We start from the raw sequence: 18,506 nt of genomic DNA, 5'->3' as shown, positions 1-18,506 counted from the left end.
GGGTGACTTCCCCCTCACCTGATCTTTAATGAAAGCTTGGCACCTACCTATAGGATCTGCTGTAAAGAATATTTTTATTGACATTTGAGTTGGACGAGGTGACCTCAAAGACCCCTTCTAATCCTATAATGTGTGATTCTAAGACCCCAACCCATGAGTACCATTTCTGTATTGTGCAATATTTCTTTCTGATGTTGTTCTCTAACTCCCTCCTTAATAATTCCCTACGGGGCCAAAGCTCAGCACGGTTAGGGGATTTTGTCCTCCTCTTTGTACCTCTTCTTGTTTTTAGTATTCCAAGCCCCCAATTCTCACTGTCTCCTAAAACTTCCCAGATCCTCAGTCATTAATAGCTAATGATGGCTATCACAGTGCTTTTCTTTTTGTTAATCTATCATATTGAGGGGTGGTAGGGCTGGTTAGATCAGAGAGACAACATGGCCTAGGGGATAGAGAGCTGGCTTCTAAATTGGAAAGAGCTGCTCTGAAACATGCTGTCTGTGTGACCTTGGGCAAGTCATATAAGCTTCTAGAGCTCTAGGCAACTTTCTAAAACCATAAACTGCAAGGGCTTTAAATTGTATTAGTAGTGGGAATTTTCTCACCTGGGAGCTCCCTAAAAAAATGAAATCATAAGTCCAGTCCCTATCTCTCTTCTCCCCTGGATGGAAAGAGAATCATGTCGAGTCATTAGCTTTGAGTTTGAATTTTGGTCCTGCTACTTACCAGGGGAGTGACCATGGGCCAGTCTTTTACCTTCTCCAAGACTGCTTCTTCATCTATAAAATGAGGAGGTTGTCCTAGATGTGCTCTAAAATCCCTTTCAACTCTCAATTCTATGACTAAATTGTCTCCAAAGCTCTCTGAGCTCTATTATTTTATGGTATCTTTCTCTCCAGGCAACTTTTACATTATAACAGGGTATTCAGGAGACAGTCCATTAAAGAATTGATTTCTGATTGGGAATTTCAGTCCCCATCCAGTAGAGATTTCATTATCTCAATGACTTATTATGCACGTGTCTGCCGAAGCTGGGCCTCCTTACTCTCTTCTTGTGTGTGGGGCATGTGGTTGTAGGTGGTACTTTCCTAGTACATAGGGGTGAAAGTCACAGGGGGTGAGTAGATTAGGCCAGAAGGACTGTGAGCCCAAATCTGAACCCCCAGATGGTTCTGACCTTCTTGCTTCCTCCCCAGTGAGGGAAGTACCAAAGCCACATGCTGAAGTCCACATCCTCAAAGTTCTTGGTTACCAGGTCCTCCCCTCCAGATCTGTGGGGTACAGATTATAGGCCTAAGTGGGGCCCTTTAACCAACATTAACCTAATTGCTGAGTGATAGATGGCACTGCGTGAGCATATGGTGAGTCATTACCCGGCCCGCCAATCCTACCACTTCCTGGGCCCTGGTGCCGGGCCCTTCTAGCCAAATTCATCTCAGGAAGACATCTATAACGATCATGCCTGCTGCTCGCTGCCCGGGATGAAGGCTTTAATGATGTTAACAAACTTTGAATCCTTGAGAGCTCTAATGAGCCCGGCGCCACTGGAAAGCGATGTCTGCATCCAGCCAAACCCCAAGGTTTGCTCCATCCCTCCTGCCTGCCCCTTCAACAAGGAAGGAGACTGTGGTGGTTTTCAAGGGTAATTGCTAGTGAGGTGCTGCTGGGAGAGACCCCCACTCTGACCTTGCATTTCAACACTTTGCTTTTATCTCCTCACGTTCAGTTTCTCTGTCAGCACTGAATGAAGTTCCTTCCCCTCTTGCAGGGAAGCTGGAGCTGCGTTGGTGATATCTATGTTAAGAAGATGGAACTTACACGTCAAGAATTCTCAGCTAAAAGCAGCACATTCCTGTGATCTCTTGTTGGGTGGACCCCAGAAGCTTCTCCATACCTGTTCCTTTTTTTTTGGTAAATGGACTGAGGAGCCTGGAGGTAAGTGCTTGGAACTCAAGGGAACTTTCAGGTCACTGTGTCTGAGAATCCTGCCCAGACCATAGCATTATACGTTTAGAACCGGAAAGGACCCAGAGTCCATTTAAACCAATTCCTCATTTAAGGGAGGAGAAAACTGGGAGCCGAGGAGGTGGAGGGATTTGTCCAAGGCCACATAGGTGGGTAGTAAGCATCAGAGATAGTACTTGAACCTAGGGCCTCTGCCTCCCACCAAAGTCAACTCTTTTTCCCTTGAATAATGCTGCTGCTTAGCAAGGCTAAGCTTCCCTGTGGACTGACCATGGCTCCTGTCCCTGTCCCTCTCTCTCTAGTCATCCACACTGGAATAAATGCAGCTCTAAAATGCTCCCCATCTACTTTCCATTTTCTATTTCCTTTAAAATTTTCCCTCCCCATCTTTCTTCCTTGATCTCTCTCTCTCTCTCTCTCTCTCTCTCTCTCTCTCTCTCTCTCTCTCTCTCTTTCCTTGAGAAGAGTTTGAGGACAGTCCACAGGTCTCTGATGTCCTCACCCCAGGTTGACCACTTTTCTCTCCCCAGTTGGAGTCACACTTTCCCCCACAACTATCTTGGAGGGTTCTCTTTTCAAATAAATATCTCCCACCTCCCTACTTCTCAAGAAGCAGTGGCTAATTATGACCTTGAACATCAAGCTGAGCTCAGATTGCTCCTAACATCCCTAGGATTCCTGACCCTAGGAAGCCAGATTAGGAAATTTTGGAACCTGGTGACCAGGAACTGCGCCTCATCAATATAGGCCAACTGTAAAGCAGGGAGAAGAGGGGAACAGGAGGAAGTGGACAAAGGAATGACCTGACTATACCCCATTGCCTGGCTCCCTTGGACTAGCCTTTCCTCAAGACCACCATATTTTCCTTCTGGAGCTATGTTCTCAGTAGGACTGGGGTGACTTTACCAAAGGAGACATTCAGCATGTCTTCACTTCCCACCCCACCCCCCAAAAAAACCTATGGTGGGAAGCTCCTCTCCTTTTCCTCCAGCCTGCCGCCTGCCACGTTGGCCGCAACCAAATGAACACCCCAAATAGGAACATATGTCACTCCTGGAGCCCCATCCGCCTGTCCGCCACTACATGCCTATTTTCTAATTTCCAGCTGACATTTCCCTTAGTGAAATAAATGAATTTGCTCCAGCGGAGGCCCTGCTCGGATTAAGCTGCTGTCATAGCCCCATGCGCCAAACAAATTGTCGCCTGCAGCCCACCATGTGGGATGCATTCCAATGGGGGCTGGGAGGGAGGAAGCAGAGGGTGGGGGCTGGATGGGAAGGAGGTTGAGGAGCTGACGTTTGTGGGAAAAGTGTCTTGGCTGTGCTGTAGGGAGGGTTCTGAATGAGATGTCACAGCAGAGCCAAGGATCCTGGTGTCTGGAGAAGCTGGGAGCTGGGGAGGTGGTCAGGGAATAAACCTCCCTTAGCCCTTCCTGCACTGGGACTGGCTCTCTATCTCACTCAAAGCCATTTTATAAGGACAGTGGGGTTCAAAGGTGGGTTTAGAGGTGGGGAATCCCAGGAGAGAGAGTGCAACTTCGAGGTGTGGGTTAAAATAGAAAACTTTGCAGGTCCTTTCCCACCTTGGAAATTGATGTGGATGGACACAAAGTTGAGGACCATCTGAGAGATGGGAGTAGGGTGTTTGAGGTGGGGAGGGGATTTCAGTAGGACTGTGTTCCTGTCCTTAGGTTGATGATAAGAGGGTGAGTCTGGTCTCAGAGAAAGCCCCTGGGGGGGGGGGGAAGGAGAAAGCACACTCAATTGTTATTCTTGAAAGGGGTTCCCTCTCCCACTAAGAGAAGCTAAGGTCAGGACAATGCAAACTCACTGCTCAGCGATGATGTACTCCCCAGGGAGGGGAGTGCACGGCACTCCGGCCACCTGCACATGCTGGGCGATCTCTGAGAAGTCTAGACCCAGGTTCACACCATGGATGGTGACTCGAGTCCCTCCTTCTGGGGGGCCAGACATGGTCAGAATCTGCAGAGGAACGAGCAATAGGGGTTAGTAAACCATGGTGACCTGTAGCAACATCATTGTTAAGAATACTTGTCCTAAGAACTTGGGGGACTTTCCTGGATACTTGGCTCTGGCTACCTTCATCTGTTTGATTCCCTTTGGGGAATGTCAATGGTTTTGTCATTGGCTGTCCTGTGAGGAGGACCTAGACTCATTATACTGTGTATGAAACAAAACAGAATGAAGAAATCTTGTTCAGGGAAACATACCTTCCTCCAGAGAGGTGGGGGACTACAGATTCAGAATATTGTAGACACTGTCACATGTGTTTACTGTATCAATTGATTCTGCTTTACTTTTCTTTTAGGACAGATATTCAGTAAATATTTATTGAATGAATAACAATCATCATAATAGTTTGTATTTAAATTATTAAAATTTTAAATTAAATTTAATTAATTTAAAATTTAAATTTTTAAATTCTACTTTGCTTTTCTTTGTTACAAGGAAGGGTTTAATAACAGGCATGGTTTTGTGCTATATATGGAAATGATAGTGAGATAAAAACAAAAGATATCAACAAAAAAATTTTAAATACAGGTAAATATGTGTTGTTCATTTCAAAGAGAGAGAAATGACTTTCAGATAATCTCTCTACACCTACCAGGATGGATTCAGGTTCATGAATGCAAAATAGGAGGGGACCTTAGAGGTCATCTAATCCAACCCCCTTAGTTTACAGATGAGAAAACTGAGGACCAAGAGTGATCAAGTGACTTGCTCAAGGTCATGTAGGTAACAAATGGCAGTCTTGAGATTTGAACTCATCTTCTGTGATTCTAAATTCATCATTCCTTCCATTGTATCCCAATGCCTTCCATAACTGAGGTAATCAAGTATCTCATTTTCGCCTTTACAACAGACCTAAGCAGCAGGTAAGAGCAAGGGTTGTACTGTCAGTTTCTCCCAGGGGTATGGGCTTCGGGTTGCTCCCTAAAGGAAAGTCGAATCCTCCAATGAATGCGGATTTTAGGCCCAATGGATAACATTCATATATTGAGTGTCCTGGAGTGATCTGAGTGATTGGAAACCAGAAAATCTTACTCCAAACTCCAGTATTCTTCTCCCAGAATTCTGTCTCCCTGGATTCATTCCCCCATTCATTGGTGAAGGTGTTCAAGGCTACTCCATCTTCAGTACTGAGTTAAATGTTGTGAGGGTCATAAGTATTGGATAGAGATATTTTAGCATGGTAGGAAGCATGTTGGATTTAGAATCAGAACACGAGTTCAAATCCTGGATCTGTTATTTACTATACATGTGTCATTGGGTAACTTCTTTGGGTCTCAGTTTCTTTATCTGTAAAATGAATGGGTTGGACAAGATGGACTCTAAGCTCTCTTTCAGCTGGGACCTCAGTCTCCAGTTGTATGCCACTCACTTCTTGAGGTGCTGTGTTCTGGGCACAATGGAAGAGCTGGACTGATGACTTCACATACACATGGGGAAATCTACTCTGTTACCTCCTTCATGAGGTAGGGCTTCACTTATCACACCAGTGATCTCTCCCTCCTCTGTACTTATCGGATCATAGATTTCCCACTGGGTAGGACCTTAAAGGCAATTGAGTTCAACCCTGTCATTTTATCAATGATGAGAATGATGACTCAGAGAGCTTTGGTGATTGGCCCAGGTTAACATAGCTAGTGAGATATGCTGCTGAGGCTGGGTTTGAACTAAGGTCTTCCCAATTCCCACAGTCCTTAGCCTATCACTCATTATCACATATCCTTGCATGATCATCATTCTGGGTACAAGCTCCTAAGAGCCTGTTTCCTAAGAGTGGGAATCCCAACTTAGAAAGCTCTGTATTCCTCACAATACTCAGTTCAATGGCCCATACATACATAGTAAGTACTCAATAAATAACTTTATGAAGGAAAGAAGATTTTCCCAAGCAGACTTTCTTTTAGAATCAAAAAATCTTAAGAGCTGCAAGGGATCTTGGAGATTATCTGGCTCATTCTTCCTTCCTTCCCTTCCCTCATATGACAAAATGTTTGCTTCTTGAATGCAGGGACTGTTTTCGCTTTTCCTTTTTTATACTGGGGGCTTTGTTGTTGTTTAGTTATTTTCAGTTGTTTCCAACTCTTTGGGACCCCTTTTTGGGTTTCTCGGCAGAGGCACTGGAGTGGTTCACCATTTTCTTCTCCAACTCATTTTACAGATGAGAAAACTGAGGCAAATAGGATGAAGTGACTTGCCCAGGGTCACATAGCTAGTATAAGTGTCTGAAGCTGGATTTGAATTCAAGAAGATGAATCTTTTTGATTCCAGACCTGGTGTGCTATCCACTGTACCACCTAGCTGCCCAGAGGGCTTAGCACTGTGCTTCACACATAGGAAACACAAATGTTTGCTGACTGATTGATTAGAGAGAATGACTCATCTAAGCAAAAAGCTAAGGGGAGACTAGAACTTATGTCTCCTGGATGAGTAGTTGTTTTCCTTGAACATGTTTCAGTTGCACATTAGCTAGAACCCCTTCCTCAGGCCTATGAATTTGCAAGTGCTGCCATATTGTGGGCACCATTGGGAGCCTCTGAGCTGCATGGTGTAGTTAACAAGGGTGTACAAAAGTCCTTGTTTCCTCCCTAGGAGACAGTCATAATCAGGCCCCTCTCCCAGAAGCCATTGTAGCTGCTGGGAGATAATAGAGAAATGATGGTTGCAGAGCCTACAGGGCTGGTTCAGCTATTACTGTTAACAATGGTAATAATAATTAATAATATTATTATTATATTAATAATAAACATCCGTATAGCATTTTAAGGCTTGCTAAGTGCTTCACAAATATTGTCTCATTTAACCCTCACAACAAGCTTATGAGGTAGATGCTACTATTATCCGCATTTTACAAATGAGGAAACTGAAACAGACAGAATTTAAGTTACTTGCCCATGGTCACACAGCCAGTGGGTGCCTGGGACAGGATTTGAACTCTGGTCTTCGTGATCTCAAATCTAGCACTCATTTCCACTGTGTAACCCGGCTAGCCAATACCCCTTCTCCCTTCTATGCCCAGGAAGATGTGTCACCAAGCCTTTTTAAACTGTCAAGAAGACCCAGGTTAACAAGTGGGCAGCAGAGATCTGAGTTCAAGTCCAAACAAAGAGCCCAAGGCTAAGATGGCATTACTTGCCTCTTTCCAACTGAGGGCCCTTTTTCCACAGGTCAGTGGTTTGACCTATTCCCTGGGAATAAACCATTTCACCTTATGAATAAAAAGAAAACTGTGCAGACAGTGAAGATTTGGAGGAGAGCTTGCTAAGGAGTCTCTGAGCCTCCTCCACTTGGGGGGTGGGGACGGGCTGCCAGCGATAAGCCACAGCCACTGGCCACCTGTCTGCCTTTAGGGGTCCTAAAAATACTCAGTGACAACTGGGTTACCCCCTCTTCCCTCTTCTCCATCCTCCCACCCCTGGCTCTGGGTGCCTCAGGCCCCATGGGCTCTTGGAGCCGGAGCCTCGTTAGTGGGTCACTGGGAGGGGGTCTCCGGAGGATTGCCACTTCAGGAGAACATCATTAGTATCACAGTTGCCATTTGCCATCGGCTCTCTATCGAAGAGCTCAGGAAATAGCTTTCTCTAGCCCTTGGGTCCCGTTGGCCCCCAGGCCTCAGCCCCCTCCCCACCTACAGCTGTGGTATTCTCCCCTCCCTCTCTCTCTTCAGCCTCTGTCACATATTCTCTCCATTGAAAAAAAATTAGTCTCTGCCTTGTCGTTGTTAATTACAACCTTTCAGAGAAGCTGAAAAATGAATATTTCTGGGGACCTAAAAATATTTTCCTCATGCAGGTAAGGTAGGAAGCCAAGAGTTTTAGTGTGGGGTCATTCTGGGGCACTGGCAGTTAAGTGCAGGGAATGGGGTAACCCTGGATGAAAAGTTTTCACAGCTTGTGCTCCGGGTTTGGCAGCAGTGGTTTGATGGCATTCTAGTTTGTCATTGCCCACAGATACACACCCGTTATTGCAAGGTAACCCATGGACAGTGTTTGATAGGTTAGTGCACAAGCAATCCTCAAGATCATTGAATTTTAGAACTATAAGGAATCTTAGAGATCATTTTTTTTTCTGTTCTTTTTTCTACAGATGAGAATACTGAGGGCCAGAGAAAGGAAGTGCCTCTATGAAGGTGACATAGGTAGTAAGTAACACAGATAGGATTTGAACCCAGACCTCCTGATGCCAAGTTCAGAGACTTTTCCACTATGGTAGGCTGCATGGTTTGTTCTTTCCTGTAGGATGGTTCACGCTCCTCACTCGCTATAGCAGCTTCTCATTGTAGGATGGCTTAGCAACATAATTCTGTTTCTAGAGCTTAGAGAATGAGAACTGTAGTTTATTCAGTGACTAGCTAACAAATGATGTAGCTCTGGCAAGGGAGTATCAGACCAGGAGAGAGCTGGATGTACGGAACACACAAGCCTTGCCGAGTCCCTTCTAACCTGGATGCCAGTTCTTGGGTGAATGAGCCTGTCACAGCCATTTTTCCCTAGGGAGTCACCCAACTAGGTGGTGCCCCATTTCCATAGAATTTGGAGTGTATAAAAGACTCTAGGATGCTGTGGAACATGCCAGGGGTGCCTGGAGCACATTTCTTACCAGGAGACACAGATGGCAAGCCACTCAGGTATGGACTGAGACATTTCATTGGTGCACCTCACTTTAAATAAGCCAGAAATGTGAGCATCTTGCTTTTTTAAAAATAGAAATTAGGAGAAAATTGTTTGATTTTTGAGACAATTCACCACAGCGTTCCTTTAAATAACCAACTGTCCTAGAGAATTTAAAATATGATTTGATTTACGAAAGTCTTATTTCAACACAACTTGAAAGGAACCTATCAGTTAGAGGAAACAAGAATTTACCCGTACCACAGGGAAAGGTCAGAGAGGTTCGCCCAGGGGTGTACTGGTAAATATTTAATAACTGGCTCTCCAGAAAAAGAAGGTATGCACAACAAATTTTAAGTTCAATTTGCATGATTAATATTGTCTCCATCAGCTGAAGTCTAGACGATTCACAAAACAATTAAGTAAGCCCTGATTTGTACTGTAGTTCATACTGAAAATTTAACAGTGGACCCTCCTGAGGCAGAGAGAGCTGGCTTCAGTTCACCAGTGTAGGCAACTCCCTCTCCCTATGTGGGTACAATCAGAAGAGAATGGTGTGAAGACAGCGTGGTACAAAGGAAAGAACACTGCTTTTGGAATGAGAAGACCAGGTTCAAATCTCAAGCCTGTCATTATTATCTATGTGACTATGAGCAAGTCTCTTTGGGACTCAGTTCCCTCAAAGGTAAAATGAGCAGCTTAGACCAGCTGACCTATAAGGTCCCTTCTCAGATTTAAAATTCTATGATTTCTATGATTATATGACTGGAGCTGGAGAGACAGGCAGGTGACTACTGGGAAAATAATTAATAGTAGAGTTCCTGGAAACCCCAAAGAACAAGGGAGTGGGCCAGAGTGGATGCTCTGTGAACGAAGCTCCCTGGGCCCCAGTCCTCGTTGCAACATCCAGGACAAGTAGCAGTTCAAAGCACACATCATCTGCTCCAGCTCCAAAAAATCCTCAGTGCCAAGGCTTAGTGAGAATGGGACTTGGGGACTGGAGATGCCAATCTTATTCAATGCCTATCACTGCCTGAATAATATCCTTAATGCATAACGCTGATCAGGTCACTGATCAATACTCTTCAATAATTCTCTGCTTAGGAGAATTGCAGGTTAAAGTCCACATTTAGCCTTGATTTAAAGCTCTAGCACTTGCCTGGGACAAAGCAGCTAGGTGGTGCAGTGGATAGAGTGCCAGGCCTGGAGTCAGGAAGACTCATCTTCCTGAGGTCAAATCTGGCCTCAGACACTTACTAGCTTGTGTGATCCTGGGCAAATCACTTGACCCTATTGGCCTTGGTCCTCAACTGTAAAATGAGCTGGAGAAAAAAATGGTCAACCACTCCAGTATCTTTGCCAAGAAAACCCCAAATAGGGTCACGAAGAGTCGGACAAGACTGAACAACCATTTAAAGCTCTGAATATCACCTTTGCTTCTATCCCAGCCTTATGCTACTTCCCTTCATAGACCACATAGGTTTGCCCTAAGTTAATTCCCATGCCTGCAATTTTTTTCCTATCTCTTCTTGTATATTGAAATTTTGCTAATCCTTCAAGGTCCAGGAAAGTGCCTCCTGCTCAATGAAGGCTCCCCTATCCTCCAAGGGGGACAGCAATGATCTTTCTGTAACTCCTTGGATGTTGGACGGTGGATCGTAAGTTCCCTCAGTGCAGCCACCATGTTATTTTTCATCTTTGTACCCTCAGGGAATCACCCAGGACCTTGCAGACTGTAGATGCTTGATAAACGTTTGCTGAATGGAAAGGACCTGGAAATCCCCTTGCCCTTTGCATTGAGTTCCTGACTCAGTAATCAGCTCCTCTAATTCCCAGACCAGGTCAGAGGATAGAGCTTCAGTTCTTGAGAGCCCAGGCCACCAGTGGCTAGTGCTCTACCTCCCCAAATTGGCCAGTGGTGATTCTGTACATATTCTGAGTCTACTTCTATGAGTTTGTATTGTCCTCCCAACTGGAAGACAAGCTCTCCCAGGGCAAGGTCTATTCAGTCCTGTCTTTGTGGTTCCACTAGTTGGCACAGTGCCTACCATCCACTACACACTTAATAAATGTTTTTTGATTGAGAGAATGATCCACCTGTCTGGAAGTGGGGACGGGTTATCCCTCTTATATCCTCCTTCTTTCCAGTTTCATGGGGGCTCCTGGTAGGTGAAAAACTTCCCTTCCTCATTCCAAGAAGCTCTGTGACATTGCAGGACTGAATTGCACAAGTGCCGTTTGGTGGATGGCTGCCCAGACATCCAAGCTGGAGGTCCCCTTTCTGGCTATGCCTCATTTTTCCTCTTGAATGAGATGGAAAATATCTTTTCTGCTCTCCATCCCTTTTTTCCCTTTACTTCCCTTGGATACTTTCTCACTTGCCTCCCAGGGGCAGTAGAATGAGTGACTAGGATTATGATGGGTTTACATCCCTTCTTGGATATATCAGCAATCTGGAAATGTAAGCCAAGGATACACTCTGGGATTCAATATAACATACCAAACATTTATTAGGTGCCTACTATGTGTGATTCGCCATGATAGGCACAGGGGAAATAAGGATAAGAGATGACACATTTCCCTCTCCTCAACTACCTTGAATTTTTCAACTGGGTGTGGGGATAGGAGAGAAGACCCATACATGGAGAAACTTAATACAAGGTAGAGGGTGATGGAGCAGAGGAGAGATTCAGACAGAAGAAAGAAGATAAGACTTAGGGGGTATGGGATCACACTCTTAAAATCCTGTGAGTTCTACAAGGGAATAGACCTTGTTTAATCTTTCATGTGATACCGTATGCAACATTCCACAATTCTGACTGTTCTATGGTGGTTGTTCTTTGATTTACGTTGTTGGACTGTATGTCTAATTATTTTTCTGACTGTGCTTATGTGCCTTTGCATTAATCCATATAGACAATAATAATAATAACAACTAGCATTTACATAATGCTTGAAGGTTTGCAAAGCAATTTACAAATATTATCTCATTTGTCCTCCCAACAACCATGGGAGGTAGGGTGATAATTATCCCCATTTTACAGAAGAAAGTTAGAAGTTGAGTGAATTGTTCAGGTCACACACTAGTAAAAATCTAAGGCTAGATTTGAACTCAGGGTTTCCTGACTCAAGGACCAGGTCTCAATCCATGGTGCCACCTAACACTTGTCTAAGCCTTCCATGCTTCTCTTTACTCATCATGTTTGTCCTTTCTTTCAGCACAGTACCGCAATTTGTTATCCATTCCCCAATTGATGGACTCTACACATCCATTTGATCTCGGGAAGGAACCCCAGAGGTCACAGAGACCAGTTGATGTTTGAACCCTAGACCCCTTTACTATGTCCCTAAGTGGCCAGGAGCCTTAACTTGAAGGCTTCCAGTGATGAGCAACCCACTACCTCTAGTGGCAATCCATTCTACTCTGGGGAGGCTCTAAGTGTTAGAAAGTCTCTCCTTTTAGGGAATCAGCATCTTCTTTCATGCAACTGCCATCTAAAGGTCTCAGCTCTCTCCTTTGAGGCCAAGTAAAATGTAAGGACCATCAATTGTATATGATAGTTTAATAAAAGCCTAATGCAGACTACAGGGAATGTGTTCAAATTATGAAGTAGGTCAACCTCATCTTTTGTATCTTCCCATTTCCTTTCTTTCTGGACTTCTTCCTTTGTTCCCCCCTTTTTTTTTACCCTCTTCCCTTTTTCAACATGCTGGTACCCTCCTACTTTCTCTCTCTCTCTCATCAAAATTGGTTTTCAGGAAAGGATCTGAAATCAGTCATTTTGACTTTAACATGAATCCATAGCCAATGAACACCTCATGCAATCCTTTGGTGTCCACAAAATGAGGAAGACCTCTAGTCTTTGAAGAAAGCCTCTGTGGTAGATCTATAGAATGGCATAAATAAGAGGATACAGGATAGGCAAAGGCGGATGGGTTTCTAGATCTGCTTTGCTGAAGAGTTCAATATTGATATTCACAGATCTCCAGAATATCTAAGAATCAGTCAAGTCATCCTGTTAACCTCTCTCAGGAGAGTTTGCATTTAAGCCAGTTATGGTATTTTTTAAAATTTTAAAAATTATTTTATTTTTAATTTTTTTCAGTTATGTTATTTTTGAAGTAAAATACTTTATTTCCTATTAGAATAATTTCATAAATCAACACTATGACAGGAGAGGGTTTGAGGGGTTTGTTTTTGTCTTTTAAGTAGATCCTCCATAGAAGTCCTGAGTTTATATTACAAAGTCCCATTTGTACCACACAGTAGCTGAGTGACCTTGGGTAAGTAATTTCCCTTCCTTGTGCCTCACTGTTTTTCATCTGACCCTAGAATATTTCTAAGATTCTTTCCAATTCTAAAGTCTATGATTCAATAATATCTGTAGATCTCAGGCCTCAGTTTCCTTATTTGTAAGATGAGTATGTTGGACTGGATTACCTTTATGGTTCTTTCCAGTGCCACAAAAAAGGAATTATTATACAGTAGAATGAATATATATAGAGGAATGTAGAGTCAGAAGATCTGGACTTGAATCATAGTTTACACCTTTACTGGCCATGTGACCACGGGCAAGTCACTAAAGCTCTCTGTGACTCAGTTTCCTCATCTCTATAATGTGAGTTAATACCACCACATACAAGGTTAAGGCTTTCTATAAATATTAGTTGCTATTACTGTCGTGATGATTCTAGACTATCCACTTGTTCGATGTGACTAGGACTATTAATATGTTCCAAAGTCGTGTATCCATGCCATCTTTTAATTCATTTGTTCTTTCCAAGTTATGACTCTTTAGGAAGTGGGTAGGGGGAAAGTGTGGTGTGAGCATGTTTAGGTCAAACCACCTAGGAAGAAGCCAGGAGAATGAGCTAAGAACTGTTTGCTTGCCAGGATCTGTTCACCCCACAGGAGTGTCATGGTACGTGTGAGATTGGGCCTATCATTTGGCCTGCCCTATTACCCACCTCCTAAAACCCAACCAGCCAGCAAAAATCCATCTCTTGCCAAGCCTGGCGCCTTGGGCATTCAAGTCAAGTGCCTTCCGCTGCCAGACCCTGTCAAGTTTGTTTTCCTCCGTGGGTGACCTGACCTGGAAAACAGCCGACACAGAGCTACACTCTCCCCTGTTCTTGATTCTTACAGCAGCTAATTGAACGGTTGGGAGGGAACTGTGCCACAAAGCTGCCCCTGGGTAACAGAGCAGATGCAACCGATTAATTACAGCAAGGGAGATCCATTGGGATGCACCAGAATTGGGAAGCACTGGAAAGCCCACGGGCTTCGCAGAATAGGAAGCACTCCTGGCCTGACCTGGCTGTTTCCAGGGCAAGGTCCAGGCAGGGTTAGGGCATGGGGTCCATAGTCAATGCCATGACAGAGATGGAGAGAAAGGAGAGGTTTTGGGTCCTGGAGGAACCCATAGGGGTGATGGTAGACCTTCACTCTCATGGCTACATTACTGATTAGGAAAGGAACTCAATGGTATCTCCTTGTTGGTGGATTATAGAAGCTAGGTACCTAGCAATTAGACCTATTCTGTTTGGCTCTATCAGACAGAACCAGTATCAATGGATAGAAGTTGCAAAGGACCAAATTTAAGCTTGATGTCAAGAAAAAATATCATACAATTAGAAATGCTCCAAAGTGGAGATGGCTGCCTTGGGAAGTGGGGGTTTCCCCTCCTTGGAGATCTTCAAACAGAAACTATATGACCACATGTAGGATAGCTTATGGTGGGGACTCCTTTTGGGTATGAGTTGGATCAGGTAGGGAACAGCGCAGTGGATAGAGTGCTGGGCATGGAGATAGAAGAGCTCATCTTCCTGAGTTCAAATCTGGCCTCAGACACTTACTAGTTGTGTGACCCTGGGCAAGTCACTCTACCCTGTTTGCCTCAGTTTCCTCATCTGTAAAATGAGCTGGAGAAGGAAATGGCAAATCACTTCAGTATCTTTGCCAAGAAAACCCCAAATGGGGTCATGAAGGGTCAGACACAACTGAACAACAACTGGACCAGATGGCTGCTAAGATCGCCTCCAATCATTCAATTCTGGAAAGTGCTTCATAGCCCCATTCAGACCAAGTATTGGCTATTTTACCCATTTGTTAGGGTTCATCAATCAATAAAGGTTCATGACCCTAATTCTTTCTTTTAATTTATTCTAAATTAGCAGCACAAAAACTCTGAGTTTGGAGTCAAGAGGTCCTGGGTTCAAATTTAATCTCTACCACATAAAATGAAAGGGCATGCTGAATGGCCATCTCCCTCAATGGAGGTGGATAGCTGCATTAATGAGCTCACAGATCTATCAAAGTAAAACAGTAAGTCCCTGCTCCCCAGTTGGATTGTTAAGTCTTTGAGGACAGTCTCCAGCCCCTGTCTTACACCTTTTACAGTGTCAATAAATGTCGGCTGCTGCTGAGGATGAGGTGATTAAACTGTCAAATCAAAGATCAGTCTGAGGCTGGAAGCTGGGACACCTGAGTTCTGCCCTGCCCTCCCTCACTGCCATGATGTGTGATGCCAAGTGAGATTCTCTGCTTGCAGGGTCACTTTCATTCTGGTGGGTTTTTGGCCCTGGCTGTCTAGCGAGTGCAGGGCAGAAGGCAGGCTGGCTGACAGGATTCATGGGGAGAATGTCTGAGGTTTTACAAGACTTTTGTCCATATGAAAGCTCTGGGGATTGAGCTGGAGGTGGGAGAATGATGGGGGTGGGGGGCGGAGATAGGAAGGGAGAGAAGGAGATGGGAGATTTCCTTTTGAGTTGGGAGAGTATCCTCTGCATGGGGGGGAGGGAGGCAGGGTTGCCTAACCAGCTTTTCTCTTGCTTAGCTTTTGAACTAAAGGTTCACATGATCAAAGATTTAGAGATGGAAGAGACTGGAGAAATGATCTAATCCAAGGGTATAGTACACTGAAAATACTATCAGATCCAGCTAATCTGCTGCTAGCTTTGAACAACTACTCTTTCGTTTTCTAAATTTTTTGCTCCAAGGGATAGATTTGGGGGTGAAGTAGAGAAGAAAAATTCTGTATTTGGAAATAAAGGTAATCTAAAAACAAAAGATATCTATTTGAAAAAAAAAGTCATTTGGTCCAATCTCCTTATTTTACAGATGAGGAAATCGTCATTTATAGAGTGTTTGAACCTTATATATGTTAATGTAAATACCCACAGAGGTAAAGTAGTTTTTGCTCAAGAGGTATTTAGATTGGAAGACTTGAATCTGAAGATGAGAAAATGGAGGCTCAGACAGGGCCTTAGCCTTAGCCAAGACCTCACAGATGAGTAGTGGCAGAGCCGAATTATAAACAAAGGTTTTAGCTCCAGGTCCAGGGCTCTTTCTATCTGTTGGCCCATCACAGAAAAGAAAAGTATGAGATTACATATCCAGCTGATAGTACAAGTCACCTGTAGGGGGCTTCTTTGGTTCTTAAAAAACCTGCTTTCTGGGGGATGGTTTCAGAAAAACCTTCTATGAACTGTTCCAATGAAGTGAGCAGAACCAGAGGGACAAGTTTACATGATAACAAAGACACTGGTAAGACAAACAACGCTGAAACAGTTGAGAACTCTGAGCAACGAAGATCAATTACAGTTGCAGAGAACCAATGATGAAGCATCTTCTGAGAGAGAAATGAGGGATTCAGCGAGAAAATTAAGACATATATACTCTTTTGGACATGGCATTTTTGTTATCAAGGTTTGTTTTTTTCCAGTGGGGGAAGGATAAGAAAGCAGATTTTTGTTAGTTGGAAAAACGAAACAAAAACAAAAACAACCCACCTTCCTTTTACAACCCCCTTGAAGGACAGAAAAAATCCTATTCCACCACACCACATGTAGGCTTCCCTCTCTGGCAGGCTCCTTCTGGCCTGTGTTAGAAGACAAAAGCTGAATTTTGGTCTACCTGAATGGCCATTTGCTGATCGGTGATTATATCCTTAGTCCTTGTATCAATATAAACCAAACTGCCTTGTTTCTCCAGTATATTGTAATAATATAATCCACAGGATCTCAAGAACATAGATTTAGAGATGAAAAGGACTTTAGAGATCAACTCTTCATTTTATAAATAAAGAAACTGAGTCCTAGAGTGGTTAAACAGCCTGTTCAAAGTCATATAGCAAGTGAGTGGCAGAGGAGGAATTTGAACTCAGGTCCTCTGATTCCAAATACAGGGCTCTTGTTACTACTGCACCATACTGTGTCCTCATCTTTCAGATTCTAAAATCTCTGGGTCTGTGTCTGGGACACGAAGGGAAAGGGGGAAGGTTGGGTTTGGGGATATAAGGAGCCAGGTGCAGAGACAAGATGCATTTGACCAAGAAATACATCCATAGTAGCTTAGAGAGTGCTGCTGAGCCAGGGGCCGGAATGCAAGGCTTTTTGACTCCCAAGCGACAGCCATTATTTGCTCATACATTCATTCATTTATATGACAACCATGGACGAAGATCATTGCACCACCTGCTGGGTGGGACATAAAGAATACCAAGCTACGTCGCTGGCATCATGAAGCCTTGCTGAGCTCTGGATTAATGGGATTTTCCATTACTTTTTCCCTTTTCCTTTGGGTCACTCACTCATCTATGCCCTGTGGGGCAGAAGCCCTGTCTTCTCTAAAATACCTCACATCCAGCAGCTCCATAGGGAGTATCTGCTGCTGCTGACCCCGCTACACAGGGTTGTAGGCATTCGCTATGGTGCCCTCGAGGGTTTGAGCTATTACCTCTCCCTCCCAGATGCTCAGTCTCTTCCAGTGTTTGGAGAGAGTAACGTTGACCCCATTGGGGCACTCTTTGTCCCAACCTGTCCCAACAGAGTGGAGACAGTAGTAAATATAGGGCCCCAGGGACGGTAGAAGCAAAATAGTGGTTGGCTTCTCTGCCTTTCCTCAGAGTGTGCCTCTGGGGCTGCGCGTCTGTGTGTGTGTGTTCATGTGTGTGCCCGTGGTCACATGCATGTGTTAGCTCTACGGAGCAGGCTGGGGCCCAGCTGATGAGCTCAGCAGGAGCCCGTGGCATCATCAGCCCCGGCTCTTCAGCCCTGCATGAGTCCTCACTGGCTCTGTCTTAGCTGATAGTACATTCCAAACCTAATTGTTATCTCAGCAGAGCAACTCCGTCATTCATCCTGACACTATCCCCCCTTAGCTGTTTGTTGCACTGATGTTATATTAATGAGGCCTGCAAATGAATGAACAGGAGATCAGAGAGCTGCCTTGTTTCTCCACGAAGCTGGATGACTTATTTATTTATTTGCTGGGAACTTTATAGCAAGTCATCCCCATGGCCTGGGACAGCTGGCTTATGGCCTCCAAGCAGAGGTTTGGTGCAGCATAATGACCCAGCCCATAAGCCCTTTTAGAAGTCTGGTTCCAGCCTGAAGGAAAGGAAACGAGTCAATTTTTAAATTATGTATGTTTATGGTGAGGAGGGCAAGGATTGTATGGCGTTGTGTATAGTTGCACGTATGAATCCTAGAGGTGCTGGTCCTAGGGGCAGCCAGACCTGTCTTTGATGTTTAGTATCTATGTGACACTGGTCAAGTCATTTAATCTCAAAGGATCACAGGAAACTCCCTAAGGCCTGCCTACAAAGCCATAGATGGATTATAATTTGTTAAGGAAATCTCAGAAAGGGGGAGTGAAACCAGTAGAGTTAATAAGATATTTACAAATTAAATTTTGATTTGGAATGCAATATTATGATATTTTTGGTGGGAACAGCTAACTTGTCATATAAATTATGATTTTGTGATAATGTTTTTATATCTATATAGCAAGCAACATTCTATATGTGTATATAAACATTACATACTCATTGTTTTGTATATGTATATATGTATACATGTATATGTAGATAGATATAGATATAGAAATGTGTGAGAGAGAAAA

The 18,506-nt window shown here is 44.0% G+C and overlaps 1 protein-coding gene across 2 annotated transcripts in view; it reads right to left on the bottom strand.

Moving 5' to 3' along the window:
- Nucleotides 1-18,506, bottom strand: part of PLXNA2 (plexin A2) — a 350,823-nt gene that overhangs the window by 87,769 nt on the left and 244,548 nt on the right. For both annotated transcript variants that reach the window (XM_072647950.1, XM_072647951.1), the window contains exon 13: nt 3,796-3,947. In XM_072647950.1, the coding sequence (XP_072504051.1) occupies nt 3,796-3,947 (152 nt within the window). The remainder of the gene's footprint in view (nt 1-3,795; nt 3,948-18,506) is intronic.

Source organism: Notamacropus eugenii, chromosome 2, assembly GCF_028372415.1.
Source record: "Notamacropus eugenii isolate mMacEug1 chromosome 2, mMacEug1.pri_v2, whole genome shotgun sequence".
Lineage (NCBI taxonomy): Eukaryota > Metazoa > Chordata > Mammalia > Diprotodontia > Macropodidae > Notamacropus > Notamacropus eugenii.
The sequence above is the reverse complement of the archived record's forward strand: the minus strand, read 5'-3'. Positions and strand labels throughout refer to the sequence as shown.